Source organism: Exophiala xenobiotica, assembly GCF_000835505.1.
Source record: "Exophiala xenobiotica strain CBS 118157 unplaced genomic scaffold supercont1.5, whole genome shotgun sequence".
NCBI lineage: Eukaryota > Fungi > Ascomycota > Eurotiomycetes > Chaetothyriales > Herpotrichiellaceae > Exophiala > Exophiala xenobiotica.
Genome location: NW_013562490.1, coordinates 1,091,276 through 1,114,836, shown reverse-complemented (window position 1 = coordinate 1,114,836; position 23,561 = coordinate 1,091,276). Strand labels below are relative to the sequence as shown.

Sequence of the window (23,561 nt, the reverse complement as noted above, 5' to 3'; positions counted from 1 at the left end):
AATCCAATTCCACAATGCTAGGGCCGCCAGTTCAGCGTCGGAAGGATGGGTATCCGGAGGCAAAGGGCTAGGTTTGGCAAAGATCCCGTACGCAAACATGTTATTCTATCTTGTTCTTCTTATTCTTTGATTGATTTCCTGTCGATATCTTCTGGAACTGAATAACTACGCATCGGACATTATCCCCATCGCGAAGCGACCTGATTCGCCACATCCTTGGGATCTGGGGGATTTCCATTGTACTTAGCCAACCATCAGCATTGAGATGAGATTTCCCTGGTCCAAGACGAAGGAGGCAGAGAGTTCCGTCATGTCATCCGACTCAAGCGTTCAAGAACGGAATGCGCCGGTTCGGACAGACGGTCCAGCATCAACGGAGCTGATCAGTCATGAGAAGCGGGCAGTAAACTCAGACACCATCACAGCGAATCCAGCAATACAATCAGAACCAGCAGCGGCCGCCGACCCGGAAAACATCGCTCAATCAGAAAAACATGAAGAGCTAAACCGCACCGTCACAACGGCCACGACCTCGTCCGATCCAGGTGGTGGGCCAGGCGAAGACGATGAATCGAAATACGCCACCGGCCTCCCGCTCCATCTCTTGACACTCGGCCTGGTTCTCTCCACATTCGTCGTCGCGCTCGACAACACCATCATCGCCACAGCCATCCCAAAGATCACCACCGTCTTCAACTCGCTGGATGATGTCGGCTGGTACGGCTCGTCATACCTGCTGACGACCACTTCCCTTCAACCATCCTTTGGCAAGGTGTATACCTACTTCAACGTGAAATGGACGTATATGCTGGCATTGCTCATTTTCGAGTTCGGCTCCGTGCTATGCGGTGCTGCCGTCAATTCGACGATGCTGATCGTCGGCCGGGCTGTCGCAGGATGTGGAGCTGCAGCCCTGTTTTCGGGCGGAATGACCATTATAGGCTACTCGGTCCCTCTGCGAAAGAGGCCTATTTACATAGGCTTGCTGAGTTCGTTGTTCGGCGTTGCCTCTGTCGTAGGGCCCCTTTTAGGAGGTGCATTTACCGACCGTACGTTGAAAATTTCCCGGTCTCTACAAGCGCGATGTGGTGCGGCTGACATTATGTTTTTCCAGGAGTTTCCTGGCGCTGGTGCTTTTATATCAATCTCCCCATCGGCGCCGTCGCGATTGCCGCCGTCTTCTGCTTCTTCAAGAACCCCGAACGCAAACATAGCAGTCTGACGCTGAGGGAGAAGATTGCGCAAATCGACCTTCTTGGAGCTTTCTTCTTGATCTGCGCCATTGTTTGTCTTCTCCTAGCTCTTCAGTGGGGCGGCACAACCTACCCGTGGTCGAATTCCAAAGTATGGGGCTGCCTTCTCGGCTTCGGCCTCCTGATGACCGTCTTTACCGGCATTCAACTCTGGAAAGGCGACCTCGCAACATTACCACCGCGAGTCATGCTCAAACAGCGTACAGTTTTCATCTGTGCCTTCTTCAGCGCTTTCCTCGCCATGGGCTTGTATACCCACATCTACTACCTCCCCTTCTACTTCCAAGCCGTCAAAGGGACATCGGCTGAAGGATCCGGCATCCCGGCTGAAGGATCCGGCATCCGCACTATCCCTTATCTAGTCAGCCTCACCATCTCATCGGTTATAGTCGGCGGCAGCGTCACGGCTCTTGGACCATACGTGCCATTCACCTGGTTCGGCTCAGCTGTGTTCGCCGTTGGATCCGGTCTCCTGCATACTCTAAAAGTCCACTCGTCCACTGGAACCTGGATCGGCTATCAAATTGTGGCCGGGGCAGGAGCCGGTGCATGTGTTCAGATTCCCTTCATTGCTGTTCAGGTCGTCCTGAAAAAGAAAGACATGCCTGTGGGCAATGCTGTCGCCATATTCTTCAACTCCCTCGGTGGTGCGATTTCCATCTCGATTGCGCAGAACATCTTCTCCAACGGTCTGGTGAAGGAAATCCCAAAATATACCAAGGGTGTTGACCCTTACAAAATCATTGCAGCCGGTGCCACCCATATCCGCGAAGTCACGCCTCCGTCACAGCTCGCTGGAGTGCTCCATGCATACAATATCGCCGTCACGAATTCATATATCCTCGCCATAGCATGCGCCTGCATTGCGTTCCTGCTCTCGTTCGGTTTCGAGTGGAAGAGTGTGAAGGGGAAGAAACTGGAGATTGGTGGTGCAGCATAGCGACCCTGTCGAGATATCAAGGACACCAATAGAGGTTCGTCTCGTGCAGGTTCCTGGTCCGATGGTGAGGTGTTCTCGGCCTCTTGATTCATGGATCTCAAAAATCCTGAGAGATATCTCTAGGCAGACCGAATGCGGGACTTTCCTGGTTCCAGAACGGCGTGAAGTCGAAATCACGGACGGCCTTCAAAAGAGAGACCTGTTGCGCACTGTTAGCTGATGCGTCGGCGAACATCGAAAGGTTATTGGCATACCGGATGCGTCAAATTGATCATATCACTATTCCACGAGAAGCCTTGGGTAGGCACCGCGGCAAAATCGAGAGGTGCCGGCTCACGGTATGGAAAGCGTCTGAACCTCAGGATATAAAATTCTCCTCGAGCATCAATATCCAAGTCAACCAAGCGAATACGATTCGTCTCGGGAATATCGCTGGATGTAATTGGCTCGTCGACTTTCTTTTCTTCGATCTTGACAACTTTCATTGCAATCTTTGCCAGGATCTGACCATCTACGCCGCACGTACGGAGAAGTTCTATCGCTCTTCTTCGACAACTAGCACTCCGATACCTGGTTGCGATGAAAAACAAAATTGGGATCAGCCTGGTGGTCGTGTACGAGATCATATGACTGCAACCGATCATGAGCTGTTCGATGTTGCTCAAGTACGCGTCGAAAGCGGTCTCTTGGTCGAATGGAGCACAACGGGATAGTGTTACCAAACAGCCATGATACAGGCGCAGCAACTGCTGCTTTGTGCGTGTGGCAGACCAGTGTGGCTCATTCGTTGGTTCGAAGGCTGTGAAACGGTTCAGCCAGTCGTTGAGTCTGATAGTGAGAGCAGGAACCACGTGAAACCGCGTTTGAGGAGGTAGGCTATCTAGTCGGAGAGATGCACAGCCCCATGCGATCTGACTCAAGGACTCCGCAGCCGCATCCAGGTTTGCGAATCGTGCGGTAGGAAGCTCATGTATGGACTGCCGAGAAGGTGTCAGGTCATGTAAGCTGTTCCTCGGAATTGCAAGGCTGGGTGGTTGTGTCATGGTGTGACGATAAATTTCTCCAGTATGCAACTCCAGTTGAGAGAAGATGGGAGCAATCTCGTTGATGATTTCGTTGCCCTGGCCACGGATTCCGGACGAGCAGGAAGACAGGATCTTTCTTCCCGCTAGCATATGCTGGAGAGCGGCAAAGGAGTTCTGTTGGAGCTCGTCACAGAGTATCAGCAGTAAACAAGCCATGAGCACCAGTCCAGGGTCCGGACTTTTAGCATGGCTCAATAACTTCAGTGCCCGCCCATAATGTGATAGGTAGAGGGAGCCGTCGTTGGGCGCAGCAGTGACGCTACATGTCATGTTCATCTCGCTTCGAGCACCGGCGTAGGAAGCGGCGATGATGAGGTGCTTGATGCTTTCATCATGGTGACAGGCCTGGAGTACGAGCTGATTCCAGAAAAATCGAGTACCGTAATTCATCAACGCCGGAGCGCACACTTGGTGGAAATATTGAAAAGCCCGTCGAGACACGGAATGGCACTCTGGAGGATTTGACGTCGGCACGAGCATCACAAAGGCAACGGGCACCGGTTCCTTTGGTGCAGGATAGCCATCGCAATGTCGGCCCGTACTCGCGCACCGGTCGCACGACGGTCTGCCTTCATCGCACTTGACCCGTCGAATCCTACGATTTTGTCAGATGCCGATGAGCGACGAGCAAGAGAGAGTGTGACTATCACGCACTTGCAAGTAATGCAACCACCGTTGCTACGTTTGCGGGCCTTTTTGCCAATTTCGTGCGGCTTCTCTGCTTCGATCATGTTTGATAATCATGCGTCAATCGAAGATGTGAAAGGGATGTTTAATGCGAGCCTGAGTTCTCCATCATCGACGAGGCTTCGTAATTTACCGGCATAGCGATCACGTTAGTTGAACGTATTGATCTGAGCACCGATTTATCAGCAAGTCAATCTGATGGTGGAAACTTGTAGTCGCATACGGTTCTTCAGACCTGAGCACCTACCAAGGGTGATGGAGAAGATCTTATCCCCGAAGTCACCCAGAAGTGTTACAATTGGTTTGCTCGCTAACTAACGACTAGCTGCATATTGTGGCGCCGGCCCTCAGGCATCTATATCGCGACAGTGATTCTCTCCATGCCCTGCTACGCATCATCAATCTCTCATTCTTAGCCCGTTGCAGACTTTGGCTCGCTCCGGCAATGTAAATCGTCGTCAGATGTACTGCTACACAGACCCAGTGGGTGGCCAAGCTGAAGGTAAGTCCGACAAATCCCTCCGGCGAAGAAATATAAATACCCAAAGCCTTCTTCTCCGATGCTTGCTCAACGGCATCGAGGGAAATACCTTGATTCATTGCTTCAAGCATCCTTCCACGGATAACAAGGTTCGCATTGTTATCATCCCAAGCAATCATTTTTGAACATCTCAATATGTCTTCAACCATCGTTCTTATCACCGGCGCCAACCAAGGGTTGGGATTTGAATGCGTCAAGAAATTGGCTGCAGAACAACTCGACTACCACATCCTCCTGTGCTCCAGGAACATCGAAAGAGGCAGGGAGGCCGCTAAGAAGGTCGTTAATCTGGCCCGTGGTACAACAGTCGAACCACTAGAACTTGACGTTACCAACGATGAATCAATTGCTAAAGCCGCCGAATATGTCAAGGACAAGTTCGGTCGTCTTGACGTCCTTTTCAACAACGCCGGCATCAGTAAATACCCAGGTGCCGGTCTCCGCGAAGCCATGAACAAGGTGATCGAGACCAATGCAGTCAGCGCTGCCTGTGTCACGGAAGCCTTCATCCCGCTTCTCAAAAAAGCAACCACTCCGCGACTTCTCTTCATGTCTTCCGGTCTTGGCTCCATCGACATGACATTGGACCCCAAGAGTCCTTTCTATGGTTACATTGTGAAGCCCTACAACACTTCGAAAGCCTCCATGAACATGATCGGTGCTATGTATGCTGTTGAGCTTGGCAAGGATGGCATCAAAGTCAACATGATCGACCCGGGCTTTAGGGCAACCAACCTGAATGGTTATCACGAAGCGGCAGGCAAGGCTGAAGATGGAGCCCTCCAGGCTTGTAGGATGATTGTCAACACCGATAAGGATGGTCCTCATGGCACTTTCACGTCGAACGAAGGCACAGTGCCGTGGTGATACTCATGATTATGCCCCAGTACATAGCATGAAGTGGGCAGCTTGGATTTGACAACTTACTAGATCGCTCTTGATCACAATTGCTGGTGTCTGCTCACCACAGGCTTCGGCATGTGATTGACAACGGTGGTATCAGAGCAGTGCGGACCTCAAGTGTCAGTCGCAGAATGCCGAGCCTTGGACCCTGAGTCTCGGCGCAAAGGCTCGGCGTTCAGCCTAATCCAATCTTATTTCTTCAACGACGTCCTTGGTTTTTTCCTTCTTTCTTGTCTTGTTTGATATTGCACCTGTTCAAAGCACGCTGCAAAGCATCATACCGTCATACGTCGACGAAGAATGAGTGCAGTCGGCAACAGGACAGCATGAGCATTGTCCCGGCGGAATAAAAAGAAGGTAGGTTCACGACAACCCATCATAGGTAAGAGTCGTCATGGGAGGAACTGGCTTCACACCACCGCACTCATTCCACACTGCATGGCTGGTTGTGCTACTCTCACAGCAAGAGCATTGTCCCTTGTTGCTGCAATGGGCCTTTACAAACACGATACCACAACGGTGCCGGCCCCCTGCATCGGCGAGCCTTACCACTGTTGGCACATGGCGAGGCCATCATCTACATATGTCTTGATGGCATAACCTTGGACCAGACGTTCGCCCACCCTTCACTGTCTATACCAAAGCCGCCTAACCTGCCCTTGCGAATATTGGAAAGTCGCTTCGCCAAGCGTGTATACCCTCACACAGGGTATATCAAGTTCGGCTTCAGGCCCCCGGCATTTTCACATTTACACTCTCCTTCATCATCACTCGTTCATCAATTCCCAAGCCCCGTTACCAACATTCGTTTGCAACAATCGAAACCACCATTCTAAGCTCGTTGACGCATCCATCAAGATGTGTAACCCCCTCATCATCGTGTTGCTGTGGTTTGTGGCAGCTCTCCAGGCTACTAACATCACCGTTTCGTCCACGATCTCTTGCAATGTTACCAGCATGATCACCGAAACGGTCTTTACCACTCTTCACGTCACCCCTATCCCCATTACTATCACTGTCTCTCCTGTCCCTGCTTCCTCGGTTATCGCTCCCTTCCAGAACACCACTTGCACCAAAGGTGAAAACAAGACTGTGACAGGTATGTTGACGACTATCACCTTCGCATCCCATCAAACTAACTCTGGGCGCAGTCCCCAACCCGTCCATTGTCTCCTCTACCTTGACCAGTACCCGCATTGCGTTCACTACAGGTACATCCCTAAGATCAAGACTCTACAAGTTCCAGAAAGAGACGCTGACAACCAGACAGTCACGCTTGACACTCAGACCACTGAAAATGCCTCTGCTACTGAACTTGGCCCTACCTCGACTGGATCGGTTGACAACATGGAGACTACCACTACCGTGTTCACTACAAGTACTTACATCCCTACAAATGAAGACGCTACAGCGTCCAGAAAGAGACGCTGACATCAAACAGTCACGAGTGACAATACGATCACCGAATCAGCCTCTGCTACTGAAATTGGTCTTACCTCGACTGGATCGCTTGACAACATGACGACTACGACTACTGTGTTCACCACAGAACAAACCACGTCTACTCTCGGTAAGTATCTCCCTAGATCTTCCATCTTCACAGGCAACCCAAACTCACATTCATCTCAGTCTTGACCAACCTCACCAGCACTGAAACCGAACCCCAAACTTCGGAAAGCACTTCCGTCGAATTCACCACCCTGGGTACGTCACTGCCTTTTGCACGTAAACGCGTCTACGACGCGTCAATCTTTTTTGTGTGAATTTCGGAGAATCATACTGACAAAATTACGTCGCAGCCTCAGTCCCGGACAATCTCAGTCTCTCCTTCACTCCCTTGCCCAGCGTCACTGCCATCTTGCCTATCCCAACACCTGCTGGGCCATTCCCAATCCCAAGTTCCCTGTCGTCTCACCTTACCCTCCTTGGCACCGACAACTTCAATTTCAGTTCCACATCCATCCACGCCAGCACTGCGACAGACCTCGTGCCTCTGCCCACTGGTAGCACCACAACCACGACCGTCACCGTCGTCGACACAGCCACTGGCGCCAGCATCGGTACAGGTACCGGCATAGGCACAGGTACAGGCACAGGCTTGATCAACCAGACCGCCTCCCTCAACAGCACCTTCGCAGCAAGCACTCTGACGCCGACAATCCCATCAAATACGATCTCGACGACCCTGAATGCGCACATCACTCTGATCCCTGCATCCACTGTCCCCGAATCCAAGCAAGCCAATGCCGCACGCTCAGTCCGCGCACCGGGCTCCTTCAAATATGCAGTCCATCTGCTCACTCTGCTCCGTGCCGTGTGTGCTCGCGCCGAAGGTGGTGCTCCTCCTCTCCACGGTTCCGCTCCTGTCGTGTCGTCAACCTCAACCTGCGCTAGCACCCCCAACTCCAGCAGCGGCAGCAAGCCATCAGAGACAACCACCACTGTCGTCAACACCACGACCAGCAGCACCACCACCGTGACCGCAACCTTGACCGCCCTGACCACCTTGCCGGTGATAATCAACACCACAGTCCCGTCCGCCTCAGCCAATGAGAACACGACCACCATCACCATGCTATTCAGCTTCAACACCTTGGTCACTGGCACTGGCAACCAACGCATCCCGAGCACCGACCAGACTCAAGAGATGACCGAGTTTACCGGGCTGTGGCCAAACAGTTCCGCAATGTTGACCCCGACCCCAACCTCGACCTCGACCGTCGTGGTCACATCGGCTCCGCATGCGAGCATGATCATCGACACCACAACCCAGCACATCTTCACCACCACCGTCACCGGTGGCCTTCCGCCACGTGCTGGTGTTGCTAAGATCGCACCTCCAAAAGGTCTGATCTATGCCACAGCTTCGTGCCTCTTCATGCTGGCTGTTGGTGCCTGGATTGTCTTGTGACCGGCCCTATCGAGGACTGTTGACCCTTGAGTCCGAATTGTGACTTAAGTCTCATCCATGCGGTCATAAACAATCCTTCAACCTCAACGAGTGTTGAATTCATGTTTCAACGGTGTGCAAATTCATCAGGATACGATGAATAATTTCAGGAAAAGGCTCTTTCACAGATCGAATTCCTCGAGCTGACTTGGTTCAAGTTATGAGAAGGATCCTGACGCCAAAGAAGCGTTCAGGCAAGAAACGAAAACAGAAAATCCAATACTGTCATACTCATACATGTTCTAATCCCCTGTTTTTCTTTATCCCAATGCTTCCAACGTGAGTGGTGGCCATACAGCTTCTGCTCACAGTCTGCGACCTCTGCCAGTGTAAGGTTTTGATTCAATCCTGTTTAAGATGTGCTTCTGGCACATCCAATCCGTCCACCGGCCCACTACTCTCAATCTTTTTGATCAGCCCCCCTTTCGCAGCTTCTAACTCTTTGCAAAGCTCAACCGCAAAGTCTGCGGTACTGCTTCTTAAATCTGTACTCTTCATTTTACAGATACCATGCCCTCCCTCGAAGAGGTGGTCGGTCCATTCGCTCATACTTCGTATGTCCGCATCGCTTCTGAGTGCTGACAGACTGCCAACGCAGTCCCGATACATTTGCGTCCAAGGTCCCTCATCCATAGGTGGCAGCTCAACACTACCGGACTGCGCAGCTGCTTCGCGTTGATGTCTCCTTTGTGAATGTGGCGCACCATCCAGCTCGGGACGGCCATCATAGTGAGTTTCAAACCCCGGAATGACTTCGAGTTCCGGGTGTGCTACGCTTGCACCAACGCTGATGCTGGTACGGTGACCATAGGTGTGGATGTATGCCCTGAGATCAGAACTGCTGCTCCTGTAGAGTTTCTTCCATCGCCCCACAAGGCCTTTGCGACTCTTCTTCGCACGAAGTGCCAGAGACTGCTCGTTGTTACGCGGAAGCGGCATGCTTTTGGTCCTTTTCTTGTCGATCCGCTCTTTTCGTCCAAAAGACCTGAGCATTCTCAGTGACCCAGGAGTATGGGATTCCCCAGTCGTTGATGACCTCGGCCACGGAGTCATAGGTGCGGAATCTGCACGAAAATTCTTGTCCTGTCCTTCTTGTGCAAAGTCTCTGACCACCACCCCGTTTCGCGCGCCAGCGGCGCCACATCTTTCATTTCTGGTATGACTTGGAAACCGACCCCATATACCCAACAACTCCTTCAGTGGTGTACTCGTCCCCGAGCCATGCTCCTCTTCATCGGCCCGATTGGACATAGTAGAGCGCCAGCCAAAGTCGAGCAAACTTTTCTTTCGCTTTCGCTCTCCAATAGTCATCAATTGATCTGGCTTCGTTTCCATGATAGCAATACTTCGCTTAGAAACAATTGTCGCCGACTTCTCCTGTTTGTCTCCCCATGGTGTGTCCTCTGACGCAGGAGATCGCTGTTTCAGATGTACCGCCGCGCCCTGTGGTGCATTGTCCTCGCGTGACTCAACTGCGCTGAAACTGGATCTTGTGCTTCGTCTTCTCCCATCACGATCGAATTTCGGAGCTGTGAGAAAACCACCAAGAGAATCTTCGTTAGGCTCATCCATAACTCGTTTGAAAGTCCTCCTCCATATATCAGTGGTTGACTGGTGTAGCTCAGGTCTGCCCTCTGCTGATTCGGGGCGCAGCTCCTCAGGGGGTATCTGAGAAGCTGTTGACAGTTGTCGCTGCCTCGATAAGAACGGTGAATGATCGCGCGCGGTATCATGTTCCGGCCTTATCGGCAGGACCGCGCGCTGCGGATCAATCTCACTCATCCTCTCGTTGAATGTGTCACGCACTGCTTGAGCACTGATCTCCGTCAATTGTTCCCTTCTAGCGTCCTTCAGCTTCTCAATGCTGGTTTCGCTCAAAGGCGCATTGGCTTTGGTCGACTTCTGTGGTCGCATACTCAATCCAATCGCAGCGTTGATTCTTCCTGCTTCAGTCTTGTCTGGCATGCTGACGCTTCGATTTCGGTTGACAGCCAGACTCGGCTGGCCTTTTCCCTCTGAGTCTCGTTGCTGTTGGGATGACTTTCTGCTGAACCAGGCACTTTCTTCTGCGACGGACAGTTGGCTCATGCTGCCATTCGAAGATGCCAAAGGCAAGCTGATTGACCCTGACCTGCCTCCGATTGCAATACTGTTTGGGTTCCTCTTAGAGCTGTGACGTTGGGCGTCTTCATGACCACCTACTCCTGCGTCACTCTCGTAGAAAGAGGAAGCATCACCTTGACTCAGAGGAGACCTTGGCTCTCCAGACAGCGTCATATAGGAGCCCGAGGTCACAGGCCTCCATCTTTGCCGTGGCCCGTCGGCAGTGCTCTCATCCTCAAAGAGTCGTCTTGTTTGAGGATCCGAAGGGCGTCTGTTGTGTTCGGCTGTTATTGTGCCAGGGGGACGTCCAGCCAAGGAGGCTTGGCTAGTAGTAGTCCTTGCGTCCGTCGAATTTTTACGGGACTGATTGGCAGTGGTGTGGCTGGTGTTTGGCCGTGAGCTAGCAGCAGCTAAGTGAGGGCTTGCCAATCTCTGCGATATCCGCATATTATAGAGATGGATAGAGTTGCCCTCGGATTCGGTAAGTGACCTCATGTCTCTGTCAGAAGCATCGTCCCTATCGGGAACCGAGTTCTTGCGAGAGCTGGGACCGTCGACGGGCATGGGCTGGGAAGTGAGCGGGCGGCCCGCGAGCTTCGGGGGAGATGAGGGCTCATCTGCATCCATAGAGCTTCGATCACCATACTTGGAGATGAAGCCAAGCAAGGCCGGGTCCAGGTTGGAGACCAGGCTGGTTCGAGGATTGTCTACATTGGAGAGAAGGCTGTCTCTCTTGGCGATGGCAACAGTGTCGCTCAGTGTTTTCAACGTCTCCACAACGTCCGAACTTTCGTGATGTATTCGAGTACTGGCTTTCGAAGGCGAACCTCCATTGAAATGCTGTGTCATAGCGTCACCCGATACCGGCGAGGTAGTGGCAGGGAGGGCTGTCCTTCCAGGCAGGGTGTCAGTTCCTTCGGCCACGGCATCGTTGATTCGCTTGGGAATGATTGTAGGCGACTCAACTTTCTCAATCGGGGGGACTTTCAATATTGTCGTGCGAGGTGGTGTAGAGGGCACGGTCTGATCCGCAGATAGACTCAAACTGAGTCTCGTGGGCGAGGTCTGATCACGTTCATGCTTAACAGAAGAATGTCCTGTAGGCGACCGAAGCAATGCCTTCGCCGCTTGAGGACTGAGTTTGGTTGTCCCATCGCTAGCCTTAAGCGCTGCCGTTTGAATACTTCTTGCGTCACTGTCATATCCCCCTTCGCTACCCGATCTTGACATGAGAAGCTCCAGAAGACCAGTAGACCGTTGACTTAAAGCGACTTCCAGATGTGCAACGCTCAAGGGTGCAAGCTCTGGAACAGCTAACTCCTGAGGTGCATCTTCAGATCCCATATGAGCCTTAGAGCTGCTCTTGCTTAGTCGTGACTCTGATAGCTTCTGCTTGATATGGCTGCCCAACTGTCCGATTCGTCCTGGCTGTTTCCGTTCCGACAAAGCCCTGTGTCCGAATCCGAAATCGGTATCGAAGGAGGATTGCCGTTGGTGTGACATCTCATGTGGTCGAGAAGCAGTCTGGTAGCCTCGTACTGAAGAAGATGATCTGAATATCTGCCGTAAAGCATCGGCATCGGCAACGTGCGAGCCGGAATGGCCTTGCGAATGTGGTACTGTGTGTGCAGGCAAGGAGACCGATAGGGCCGAAGCAGGATTTGGAAGGGACTTGAGGTCGGCCGCTGCCTGGTCATCATCGTGAGAGTGAATGCCGAAGCAGCAAAGGAATGGTGAGAACAGATGCTTAGGAGTACGCATTTTGAATGACTTGTAAAAGGTAGGGTCGGGATGCAATGAGGTGAAAAGAAATGTTCACGAGTAAGTTCTTGGGACCGCCAACCAGGAGCTTAGCCCGTAAGGGTGAAGACACAGAAGGCGATGCAGAGTCTCTCAGCTGTTGGGCCATGGTGGAAGAAGGTTAAGCAGAAACTGCAGGAGAAGGACACATGAAGAAGGCAGAGCTGGAAGGTGCAAGCAGTTGAAGGCAAGAACAAGTCCGAGGATACTCTGCCTTTCCCGATATTCGCGAATTACCCAATCACTCACATACCGACGTTTGGAACCTCTTCGTCGCGGGCAGGACTGTCCAGCAGAGGAATCGAGGTTCGCTGCTTGCGACAGCTGAATGAAATCTGAGCAGACTCACGGCAGGCTCTTCACGCCGCTTATTTGTATGCCTCAATGTAGCAAAAGCTCGTCAGATGGGACTTATTTTACTGGCCTCAGCTCCAACCCTTATAATGGGTGACATTCTTCATGATCCTGAAGTGATGGAAGCAGGTGGGCAGCAATTTTCAATATCACTATCCGTACTACGGCGTTAATCTTCATACTATGGCGGATCAGTAAAGCACACTACAGCATATACGGTCAATCAAAATACACTTAGCGTAGCTTTACAACCTCATCTCGCACCACGTTTCACATCTGTCCAAGGGAAGCACATAATCACAATTTGGCTCAGTTTGCACCGTGTACCGTTGATTTATGCTATGTAGGAGTCAAACTGGGCTTCCGCTGGTCTTTCTACTCAGGTTAATCGACCCTCAAAGCTTAGGCCACGCAAACCCTTCGCGAAGGTAGAATCCAAAGGCATGCTAGAAACGAAGCACCTTCACACAGCCGTCGTCGTCGGCTGCAAATGAGATTTGACTCTACTACAAGGATGGCTACTCAACCATCGCAGGAGCTCATTGTCACAGAGATTGATGCCGAAAGTCTCCCCAGTACCATCTTCAAAATCAACCTTACTACGGGTGGCGTTGAGAAGCACACTCCCCGAGCTTCAATTCCGACCACAGCATCTCTTTCTCTGCTTCAGAAATGCATATCCCCCTTTCTACCCGCCGGCTATCCCTCAACAGTAACTGCCGACTACACTCCCTACCAGATCTACGACTCTCTACAGGCATTTGCCTCCACCATTGCCGGCCTTCTGGCATCTCGCGCCGTCTTCGTGGGTATGGGCGTCGGGTCCGAAGACGTATCCCTCGTAACGACGATGCTACTATACATCGCCCAGGAAACTATCGGCCGCGTGGCGACCATCCTCTTCGCGCACCGATTTTCCCAGCGTATCGAAGCGGAAGTCAAGTTCTACCGATTTTTCGCAGACATTGTTAATGACATTGCGTTTGTGCTCGACTGCATGAGCCCGGCAATGCCAATCTTCGGCCGAGTCCTGACTCTGTGCGTCAGCAACGCTTTCCGAGCCATGTGTGGTGTCGCTGGCGGGAGCAGTAAAGCGATTCTGAGCTCTCACTTCGCACGAGCGGGTAATATAGGGGAGCTCAACGCCAAAGATGGCAGCCAGGAGACTGTAGTCAGTCTGGCGGGAATGTGGGCGGGCGGTCTGGTCGTTAGTAAAGTACAAGGGACAGTGGCCACGTGGTGTTGCTTGCTACCCTTGCTTGCGCTTCATTTGTGGGCCAACTGGAAGGCTGTGAAGAGTGTGCGGCTGCACTCACTGAATGCCGAACGAGCGTGCATACTGTTCAGAGGCATGCTCCGCAGTGGACAGCTTCAGGGCCCCGATGATGTTGGCAGGCAAGAGTCGGTCCTCATTTCTGGCAACAAGCGGATTGGTGTCCAGGTCGGTGTCGGTCTCAATGATTTCCTGCTTTTCATGCAGGCCACTTTGGGCAACAGAAGAAAGACTCTTGAAGACTTCCTGTACATTGTGGAAGCATTCGCGCGGGAGGATTACCTGCTTTGGGTTGACGTGCGGAACAGCAAAGGGATGATATTACTAAAAGAATCAGGCTCCGCCGAGACGCAAGCAAAAGGTTTTTGTCAAGCCATTCGATGCTTGCATCGTGATTTCTCTGTTGCAGAGTCAACGGCAGACGTCGTGGTTCAAGGAGGTGATAGACAGAGTCCAATATCGCCCAGAAAACATGAGCAACCCGACGTCCTTACGTTAGTGGTTGCCACCCTGCAGGAAAACCATGATCAATGGCAGAAAGTCCGAGATCAAGCTCAGAAAGCTGGCTGGAATCTTGGTCTCACCAATTTGGTCAAAGGGCGAGGACATCGAATTCAACTGGAAAAGGCGTCTGAGACCAAGAAAGACAAATGAGCAATGCCCTGGAAATCTTTGCCTTTTGCTGTGGAATCATGGTCTCGGCTGAGATCCCTGTCGGCAATGGAGCTCTCCTGGAGCCTTGTGGAGATGTCGCTTGATCAACTGCAACCCAGCACGGAGAGGTCGACAGCAAATGAAACAGGCACGGGGCGTGCCTTTCTCGGCAAGACCTCATTGTAGCAGAGCAACATCGATATACGGATATGACACCTTGAATTGACTAACATATTGAACAGAATTTTTTTCGGTGGCTGAAGCCCCGAGGGCAAAGATAAAGCGACTGGGATTGCATGAGTCCACGTGCCTTCAATTTAGCCGGACGGATGGCGGCAGAGAAGCAGATTGCCAATCTAGGCAGGATTCTAGAATGTTTCTATATTGAGATGACATTATCTGTGCTCCACGGGAATTCGCGGAAATGGTCAAGGCTTGAGTGCTCCTATGGGCCTTTTCGTTATTGCGGAACGTCGTGTTGCCAGGAATGCTGGCAAGGACACTCAATTTGCGAGACAGGGAGAAGTCAATCGATCGTTGATCGCGAATATGGTTCTTTGTCTTCCAGGCGTCCACGTGGAGCTGCATGTTATTCGTTGATCGTGCCGAAGCCTCACAAGAAAACATCTACTGTGCATCAAACATGGCACCAGCTTACAACGAAACGGTCTCTTGGAGTATCTGAATGGGTTTCAACATCGCTGGCGGTACAGCGGGATACGATCTGCAGAACTCGACGGTGGGGGCCCCTGTCTCATGGCAAAAGAGTTGCAGCCAGCCGACACCGGGGGCGGACTATGGTAGTCGTGGGCCATGGCCAGTGCTATTCGTACTTTCCGTAAAGTAACCACGTTGCAGCTGATCAACACCTCTCCACCCAGCAGTATGTTAGAGGCTGGGAAAATTTGCCAGCATGGCAAATATCAAGAGGTCTGCAAATGAAAATAGATTCTGTTGGTGGCATGTGCGTTGTACCTTCATCTCGACTGTGTCGACTTCGTTATCGATGATACGGGTGGAAGGAAACAAGCAAACAAAAGAGGTAGGGATCGGAGTACTCTACGCCAGAACCAGTCAGAGGCCTTGAAGTACCACGGTTGCGAGTTCTAGTCCTCTTGTCCACTGTATGGGTAGCACAGCCGAAGTGAAAACCTCCGCATATGGAGTGCTCACGCGTGAATTTAATGAGGTGAGCAGTTAGGCAAGCAAGGGGAGAACTGAGGACATCTCCGATGAGAAAATTGTTCGGATAACTATAATATTTTCAAGGATGGATGATGGAATTTGCGGGGCCATGGATGTGGTAGAATCGCGCGATGATGTGGTAATAATTAATGTCTCTCAAGATGTGAGAAACAGGCCACATCCGAAGTACTGTGGTAGTAGTGTTAGGACAGCCACAACAGCCCACGGTGGCAAAAAGACTGTGTGCGCAAGAACAAGACGCAGATTGGCAGGCCCGGGGCAGCGACCTCATGCTGGTGAGGCTTCTGGAAGACGCGTAGAAGGCCGATGAGACAGATTTGACGAGTGACAAAAGTCGCCTAGAAAAAGCGTAGAAAGCGTGGAAGGGCGTTTGGAAGGCGCCTAGAAAGGGATCATCAGAGATCATCCAGCCGGATGACGAATGGCTGGACGAGGCAAAAGAGAGGGTGCCTGAATTGTCAATAAACATCCTCCCACCCACTTCTCAATGCGTCGTCTCTTTGGGGGCTCACTGGGGCTATGGCATTTCGTATTCGATGCTGATCACTGTATATTTATCGATTGCAGGCAACTATTTGAGTCTCTGTCATGTCAGCCAGCCCTGTACCTCGTACTTGCCACAACTCATCAACTTGCTGCTGACGGGCAATGATGTAGCAACAGGCAATCCTCGCTTATCCTCCCTCGTCGGCGCCCCCTCTTTTGTGGCATCATTTAGTCTCGAATCTGATCATCATCTGCCTGGCCTGTAGCCAATAAGACACCCACACTGAGGGTTTTACAGCCGTGGGCTCCCAGTAGGCTCCTGAGGCTAGTGGCCAGCGTTGCAGCCCGTGCGAGCCTGCAAAGCGCGCCAAAGCCTGTGCCTGCGCCCTGCTCCCTCTCGTCTCTTTCCCTCTTTCCATGGTGACCGCACACAGACGCACTTGGACCAAAGAGCATGCCACCAGAAATGAAGATCCACTGCAACACACATCCAGCTCACGAATCCAAAGTGTGACCGATCCAGGACGAACCCAAACCCTCTTCCTCTTGTAACTCTTCTCTACCCTCGTTAGAACCCACCGACTATACGGCTACTGCAGAACTCCACCCTCCACAACCACTGTTACCTGCCTAACTGTCTGCGCGAGTCGATTGAGAGAATTCTTCCTCTGCAGTATGACTCTTACCTAACCTTGCTCCAAGAAGGCTTTTGCTCCGGCTACACTTTGAGGACACCATCCAACTCTCCACCATCCCTGGACTTCTTCAGGCCTCAGGACTCAGGGCTCCAAGCACCTACAACAATATCCATCCGCCATGACTGTGCTCGGGCCACGATCTCACTAAGCCCAACGAACAATAATCATCGACAGGCTGTGGGATCTTCCTCCGAACTTCTAGTCCTTACTTCGGATGCTCGTGCTCAGTCTTGGACTGCGCCAGCCGCTCTTCCTCCATTCTATAGTCGCTCTTTCAAGGACAACCGATCGACAAAGCGACATCATTAGGGACCAGTAACGGCCCTTGCAGTCCATTATATGTCGACTGCCTCTTTACATCCTGACCGTTTTGATAACAGACCATCATCGCTTCAACCACGTCTTTGACAGGCTTCTAGAGCAAGAATCGAACGAACACACGACCGACTCCATTGACCTACCTCAATCCGCCTTCTTCCATACGTGGGAAACGGCATTCCCTGACAGCTGGCACATCGGCGTCCAGACAATTTCGAGATCCGTATTGCGTGGTGGTTGCACGACGTCCTTCTGTGACACAAAGGGAAGCTTGCTATCGGGAAGAGTCTCGGATACATACGGCCAAATACCTCAGTCTTGCAGGTCTCCAAACTTATTGTCAAAAGCACACGTGTGAAAACACATCAGGTCCCCAATACCACTGCTCTGGCGTTGTTGGGCCTGCAAACACTCGACAACAGAAAGAAAGGCGCAGTTTTTAAGCCTGAGACCCAGAGGCTTGCACCTCAGAACCTCATTTGGATCACTTTTACTTCCACATAGGCCAGTCTCGGTCAAAGTTCAGCGCAATGATTAGGAAGAAACCGTTAACTATCAAAGCCTGGCCATTCACACCTGAACCTTCGCCTCGACTTGAGCCTGCAGTCTATTACTTGGACGACATCTCAGAAGAACTCGACATGTCGGGGGACGAACTACCGCGGGCTCGGCCCATCAGTATGGTGTCTCGGAGGGAAGGCATCATGTCACCCGGAAGACCTACGTTAGAAGATGTCCTGAACAACAAAGCGCCATCTCCTTACACCCTGGCCGCATACACGGCGTTTCTCTCGCAGCAGCACTGTTTAGAGACGCTCGAATTTACCACAGAAGCAAAGCGATACGCCGACAAGTACGATGAGGCTTGCGCAAGTCTGGCCGGCATGCCAATGACGGTCGACACGACTGAAGGATGGGAGCTAATACAGGATTGGACGAGGATCCTCGATATCTACGTCAAACCAGGCGCCCCGCGAGAAATCAACCTACCAGCCGAAGAACGCGACGGTATAGTCCAAGTCCCATACGAACTGAAACCCCCTCGGCCCGAGACGCTCGATCCAGCGGTGAAACGAATGTACGACTTGATGTCGGATTCTATTTTCATTCCCTTTTGCAACAGCCTCAAACAACTGCCGTACGCGCAGACCTACAATACCATGTCGGAATACACTGGTTACGGAGATTTCGAACCATCAAGGTTGACATTTGACGAACGCACCCTGCATCATCAGATATCCCGTCGACGGCGGTCTCCACCGAACACCTCGGACGCATCATTCCAGCCATCCCGCTCACCTCCTCAGCAACACAACCGATCGTCGACGCTGTCGTCTGCACTAGGCCGCCAGAGCGGAAACAGATTGTCCACCCACGTTTCACACTCCTCTGCTGTCTCGGAGAGTGCGTTGACGGATAGTAGTGGCGGACCTGAAAGTCCTTCTGCCGGCGAGCACGATTCTTCCATTACTCCGCCAACCACCCCTCCCACTAGTGACTTGGGGCTGGCGGGCACGAGTCATGGCAGTAGCGGCATGTCTTTTCACCCAACCAAGTCACATCGGAGTGAAAGTGGGGGAGGATGGAAAAAGGCGATGAAAATGTTCAGTGGAGGAAAACGGAAAAATGGCAGTTTTCATGAGACTGACTGAGCACGGCATATTGTTTGTTTGCACTACTCTGGAGCGCATTCATCATCGGCATTGCAATGAGGGTTTCGAGGTGCTGGGAAATTTGTATGCGATCATGGACGACAAACACGGCGTCAATCGGGTTACATAACGGGGATAACATTCACGGATACGGGACTATTTGAAATGCATTCGAGGTTCATGATGCGGCTATGAGATATGAACTGCATGCGGCGTTGGATGAAATGGATTGGGATGTACATGTTACGAACATGTTCTTGAGGGTCGAGCGTGTAAACTCGTGCTTTTCTCTTGCCCTTCTCCTCGGGGAGGAGGTGCAGAATACCTTACTTTCTTTTTCAAACTTGACAAGGAATGGCCAGAAGGCCATGATCGACAGCGGGCGAAGGGACCGATGTCAGGATTGATGGATCTGAAAATGACATTCGGATTGTTCTAGCTACGTAAACCCGCTTCCATGCTACTAGCTAGGCTGCGATATTGGATCATCATCACCAAGCTCCTATGAGTTATCAAGCTCCTATCGTGGCAACGAACAAAATGAGCTGGTCAAGTTCACTCGAAAATCTACACAATGCTCCTTATGACAAGCCATCCCGACCACGTGCCTTTCATTTTCATAGCATTCGTGGTCGGTTTCAAAGAGTTAACGCAGGGTTCCCACTCGAACTGCTTTCTACCTCGGCTTTTTAGGGTGACAACTGGCATTCATTAGAGGGTTTAGTTAGAATAGGGTGATAGGCAATAGTCCCGGCCAAGAATGGGACTTGGAATCCACTATACTATCGATGTCTTGTTCGTGTCGATACAGTGTCACACAACTGGGGACTGTGGACTGTGGACTGGGGGTTCTCTGCAAGGTGTCTGCAGTGTTCTGTGACTGTCCAATCGACGTCCTTTGATGTGTCGCCCTTCCTCGACGCTGCGTTGGGAAGGAAGGGCGTCTGAGGCAAGCAAAGCAAGCAGTCAAGTAGTACTGGACGACCAACGAGAGGGAGAAAAAGTCCATGTCCCGTCCTGCCGTGTACTGTGTACGTTGTGTAGTTTGCCCACTCATATCGTCTACAAGGCTATCTGAGCCGTATGTATCTTTCAGGGAACGGGCTTCGAGGCTTCCGATCAAACATTTGTTGTTTGGGCATGGCTCTCGCCTTGTGTCCTGGCCTATCATTATCTTCAGGACTTCTAGAAGGGGGACGGTGCATATGATACTCCTATTGGACGTCAGGAATAACGAAGATCCCAGTCCACAATTCTTCCAACACATACTGTGGTACTCATACGTGCTGTGATATCACACCCTCGTGCCAGGGCCTCATCTGCATCCAAACCCTACAAGTACTAGTATGTCGCCCAGGGTCTTGCTTTCAACGCTTACTCGTACGAGTACTACCCCACCGCGTATAACCCTTGAGGGGATCTTCTCACATGCAAATGCCACTTTTGGTCCTACTGTGGCGTGGACGTGGACATGGTCATAGACATAGAACATAGATCATAGCCCCTAGAGATAGTACTAAGTGAGACTACTGCCACTGGTAGGAGATGATGATCCGAAAAGCGCCACCCGATGTCCAACGGTTTTCTTCAGAGGGGGGAGTGGGTGGGCCAAGGGCCCCAATACACGCGAAGCAGTTTCATGCCTCCAGTGCCCTCCTCTCCACGGGTCAACAGCTGGTCTTTGCGGGATGAGGGATTAACGACGGGAAAAGGATTGTTAAGGGCACGTCATTTACCCGTCGAGAAGGAACTATAAGGTTTGTGGATACGGGAGGCGTTACGGAGTACCGCACGGATTGCGGCGAGGCTTGCGCGGGGGGCTGGATGGGCGGTTTTGTGCGGTTTCCATCCACGAGTATTGTATTGCTGCTGCTGCTGCTGCTGCGTGGCGTGATGGAAGCGGGCATGGAAGAGGAATAGAAGGGGCAACGTGAAGGGGCCCAGGGACCCTGAAAAGAAAATGGCCGAGAAATACCCAAGGAAGAAGCCTAGACGTGCGGTCGACGCACAGATGCGCCCACGCAGTAAGGATACTCGGTACTCCGTACGACGAGACGAGTTACTGGTAATGGATATCGACAAGGAAGAGGGTGAGGGCCCAGTGGCGGGAAAGTTGGGAGTCTGGACACATCGACTACTACTAGTAGTATTGGGATTTTTCGTCCTTTTTTGGTCGCCAAACGATGATGATGAGATCCTGACGAGTGAACCGTCCACGAGTACGGAGGTAGTTGATTGGTCCTTGACACGCAGTGAGCCTACTCGTAGTAAAATCATGTCGTGCCCATGTCGTGCATGTCGAGTTGGTGATACGACAGCTACAAAGTCTGGACGGCAGTCGATGACCACAAGGTATACGGTCATGATGAGTGCGGATAGGTGTGAGTAGGTTCCTGGCGGACTGGAGCCTCCACCACTACTATGGTAACAGTTGTTTCCAAGTGATGAAAGTGCAAGCGTAGCGTCTGATGGCGTCAAGCCTTGGCACATGTGATCACCGATAGATTTGCGCTGCCACCTTGCTGACACTTACTAAACTATGACTGTTCCATTGCTACGGCAGCGAGATAGCGACGACGAGGCATGTCCAAGTAACCTTCAGCGCTTAGAAGCACCGTTGGGATCGCGGTTGCAGAGTCATCAAGCAGATGCTAGGCTCTATCACCTATTCGTCCGTACGAGAGCCCCTGTCTCTGACACCATCGATCGAGCATGCTATCTGAATCCGAGTAAGCTCATACCTATTTTCACCTTGCCATTTTCCCCCTCTAGGCCTTGTCATGAGTGATGGCATCATGCGCTCGAGCAACAGGGACTTCAGCAACGATCATCGTGTCGACATTTGCAGTCTTGAAGTCGCGGGTCTTGACCTTCCGCTCGAAGAGAGCGTCCAATTCAATCGGTGTCCTCCCTTTGGTCTCGGGGAGTCTGAAGAAAACCCAGACAACGGAGATTATGGCGAAAGCACTCCACACGAAGCCACCTTTTTGCTTCAAGTCCCAGGCTCCGGGGTTCAAGATGGCCGGGTTCAGAAAGCTCGCTCCGATACCCACAATGTTATACGCAGCGCGGGCCACCGCGACGGTCTTATTGCGTAGTCGCACGGTCGGGACTTCTGGCACAATAGTGAAGCAGACCGGTCCGACGGTGAGGAAGTAGAGCAGCATGTTGACGATCAGTACTCCTCCAGATGCCCACTGGATGCCTGCTGTGGGATGTGAAGGAATACCCATGAACCCTACTGCCAACAAGGTCATTAACATCCCCACTAGACCCCACAGATACATTGGTCGTCTGCCAACACGCGGTGTCAAAAACCATGAGGCAATAGTCCCGATACAAGAGACGGCGTTCATACCGAGGCCAAATGCAAAAGCTGTGTAGGCTGTAGCTCCAGCTTGTTCCATAAAGTAGGTGACGTTTCCGCCGAACCAGTTACCGCAGGTGACTTGGCAGATCCAAGCTCCCACCGCGACTTCTGTGCGACGCAGGTTGACGCCTTTGAAGAGCTCCAAATAAGTTGTCCCTCTCTCGATCTCTTTCTCGTGCTCATTTGTCAAGTACATCAATGCGACACCGTTGTCGAGGTGGGAGTCAGTCACGGTGTTCGAACCCAGTCGACGGAGTGCCTTCCGCGCAGTTTCCATCCGACCTTTTCGAACAAGCCACCAAGGACTTTCTGGAGCAAAGAAGGTAATCAGACCGAGAGGAATCGGCCATATCCACTGGATTGCGAATGGCAGCTTGTATGCCCACTGGTCCTGTCGAGACAGGAGACTTCGGAGGACACCGGTCGAGATGAATTGACCCATAGCCCAGCAGAGGGAGATGTAACTTGTCATGAGCGGTCGGAGCGTTAGAGGAGCGACGTCGGTAGCGTAGGAACTTGCCACGGACTGGAACATACCCCAGGGAACGCCGCAGAGCATGTTTCCGGCGAACAACATGCCGACGTTCTGGGCGAAAAAGGTTAGAAAGATGGACGCAGACAGCCAGAAGAGACCAATGAACATAGTCCATCGGTACCCAATCCTGTCAACAACCTGACCAGCAAACAAGAGGCCGAAGATGCCTCCCACACTGGCCATGGAAGAGATGGCCGATTGCCAGGCCGCCGAAAGTTGGTAATCCCCGTCGGGCAATTGCTTGCCGAATTTTTGGCGGAATTGAGGCAAGCCAAAGAAAGAGTTGATGAGACCTGTGTCGTAGCCCTCCATGACTAGTGTTGTCGATATGCCAACGGAGAAGAAGATGGCCCAGGGGTACTGTCTAACTGCCTGTCGGAAGGTCAAAGAATGTTCATGGTTGATAGCCGCCTGAGCGGATGCTGTCAGTCGAGACAAATCCCACGATTGTTCCCTAAAGAAGGAAGGGACTTCCAGATCTCCGTAGATCTCTAGTTCCTCTCTGGCGAGCTCGACGTGTTCGTCGATGGCCTTTTCCGGTTGCTGCATGGCAAAGAGACCTGGGATGTAGTTGTGATTTTGATAGAGTCAATGAACACTGGCCCTGGGATTGATCAGCAATACTTGTGCACACTCGGATCCATCTCCTCTTTTATAGACTTTTGGCTCTTAGCACCATTGTCTCCATCCAGCTCACCATGGGGGAACAGGCTCCAGGTTCTGCACCCCGCAATTTGTGGTCGCGTGGCGAGA

At 51.9% G+C, this 23,561-nt stretch overlaps 8 protein-coding genes across 8 annotated transcripts; 5 read left to right on the top strand and 3 right to left on the bottom strand.

Annotated features, from left to right (window-relative positions):
- The first annotated feature begins 124 nt into the window (after positions 1-124).
- PV05_08139 (uncharacterized protein) lies at positions 125-2,247 on the top strand. The gene is made up of 2 exons (XM_013457637.1): positions 125-1,049; positions 1,115-2,247. The coding sequence occupies exons 1-2, from the start codon at positions 266-268 to the stop codon at positions 2,191-2,193; spliced, it is 1,863 nt and encodes a 620-aa protein (XP_013313091.1). The 5' UTR covers positions 125-265; the 3' UTR covers positions 2,194-2,247.
- PV05_08138 (uncharacterized protein) lies at positions 1,071-4,009 on the bottom strand (the record flags this gene model as incomplete). Its single annotated transcript, XM_013457636.1, has 3 exons — positions 1,071-2,392; positions 2,448-3,873; positions 3,933-4,009. 3 exons carry the CDS (start codon positions 4,007-4,009, stop codon positions 2,291-2,293), a joined length of 1,605 nt encoding a protein of 534 aa, XP_013313090.1. The 3' UTR covers positions 1,071-2,290.
- A 495-nt stretch (positions 4,010-4,504) lies between these two features.
- PV05_08137 (uncharacterized protein) lies at positions 4,505-5,599 on the top strand. The gene has a single exon (XM_013457635.1). The coding sequence runs from the start codon at positions 4,642-4,644 to the stop codon at positions 5,371-5,373; it is 732 nt and encodes a 243-aa protein (XP_013313089.1). The 5' UTR covers positions 4,505-4,641; the 3' UTR covers positions 5,374-5,599.
- A 668-nt stretch (positions 5,600-6,267) lies between these two features.
- Positions 6,268-8,580, top strand: PV05_08136 (uncharacterized protein; the record flags this gene model as incomplete). The annotated part of the gene is made up of 6 exons (XM_013457634.1): positions 6,268-6,508; positions 6,561-6,620; positions 6,680-6,787; positions 6,851-6,979; positions 7,039-7,113; positions 7,209-8,580. 6 exons carry the CDS (start codon positions 6,268-6,270, stop codon positions 8,318-8,320), a joined length of 1,725 nt encoding a protein of 574 aa, XP_013313088.1. The 3' UTR covers positions 8,321-8,580.
- A 121-nt stretch (positions 8,581-8,701) lies between these two features.
- On the bottom strand, positions 8,702-12,223 carry PV05_08135 (uncharacterized protein; the record flags this gene model as incomplete). The annotated part of the gene is made up of 1 exon (XM_013457633.1): positions 8,702-12,223. One exon carries the CDS (start codon positions 12,221-12,223, stop codon positions 8,702-8,704), a length of 3,522 nt encoding a protein of 1,173 aa, XP_013313087.1.
- Positions 12,224-12,914: 691 nt separating this feature from the next.
- PV05_08134 (uncharacterized protein) lies at positions 12,915-14,904 on the top strand. The gene has a single exon (XM_013457632.1). The coding sequence runs from the start codon at positions 13,107-13,109 to the stop codon at positions 14,541-14,543; it is 1,437 nt and encodes a 478-aa protein (XP_013313086.1). The 5' UTR covers positions 12,915-13,106; the 3' UTR covers positions 14,544-14,904.
- A 1,468-nt stretch (positions 14,905-16,372) lies between these two features.
- Positions 16,373-19,705, top strand: PV05_08133 (uncharacterized protein). Its single transcript, XM_013457631.1, has one exon. The coding sequence runs from the start codon at positions 17,782-17,784 to the stop codon at positions 18,901-18,903; it is 1,122 nt and encodes a 373-aa protein (XP_013313085.1). The 5' UTR covers positions 16,373-17,781; the 3' UTR covers positions 18,904-19,705.
- A 1,754-nt stretch (positions 19,706-21,459) lies between these two features.
- On the bottom strand, positions 21,460-23,357 carry PV05_08132 (uncharacterized protein; the record flags this gene model as incomplete). The annotated part of the gene is made up of 1 exon (XM_013457630.1): positions 21,460-23,357. The coding sequence occupies one exon, from the start codon at positions 23,355-23,357 to the stop codon at positions 21,672-21,674; it is 1,686 nt and encodes a 561-aa protein (XP_013313084.1). The 3' UTR covers positions 21,460-21,671.
- Between the last annotated feature and the right edge of the window lie 204 nt (positions 23,358-23,561).

Bases quoted from the DNA above. Each gene is read 5' to 3' on its own strand.
- PV05_08139 (XM_013457637.1), top strand. From the start codon at position 266: ATGAGATTTCCCTGGTCCAAGACGAAGGAGGCAGAGAGTTCCGTCATG. The intron at 1,050-1,114 runs GTACGTTGAAAA...ATGTTTTTCCAG, and splicing joins AGGAGGTGCATTTACCGACC to GAGTTTCCTGGCGCTGGTGC.
- PV05_08137 (XM_013457635.1), top strand. From the start codon at position 4,642: ATGTCTTCAACCATCGTTCTTATCACCGGCGCCAACCAAGGGTTGGGA.
- PV05_08134 (XM_013457632.1), top strand. From the start codon at position 13,107: ATGAGATTTGACTCTACTACAAGGATGGCTACTCAACCATCGCAGGAG.
- PV05_08133 (XM_013457631.1), top strand. From the start codon at position 17,782: ATGATTAGGAAGAAACCGTTAACTATCAAAGCCTGGCCATTCACACCT.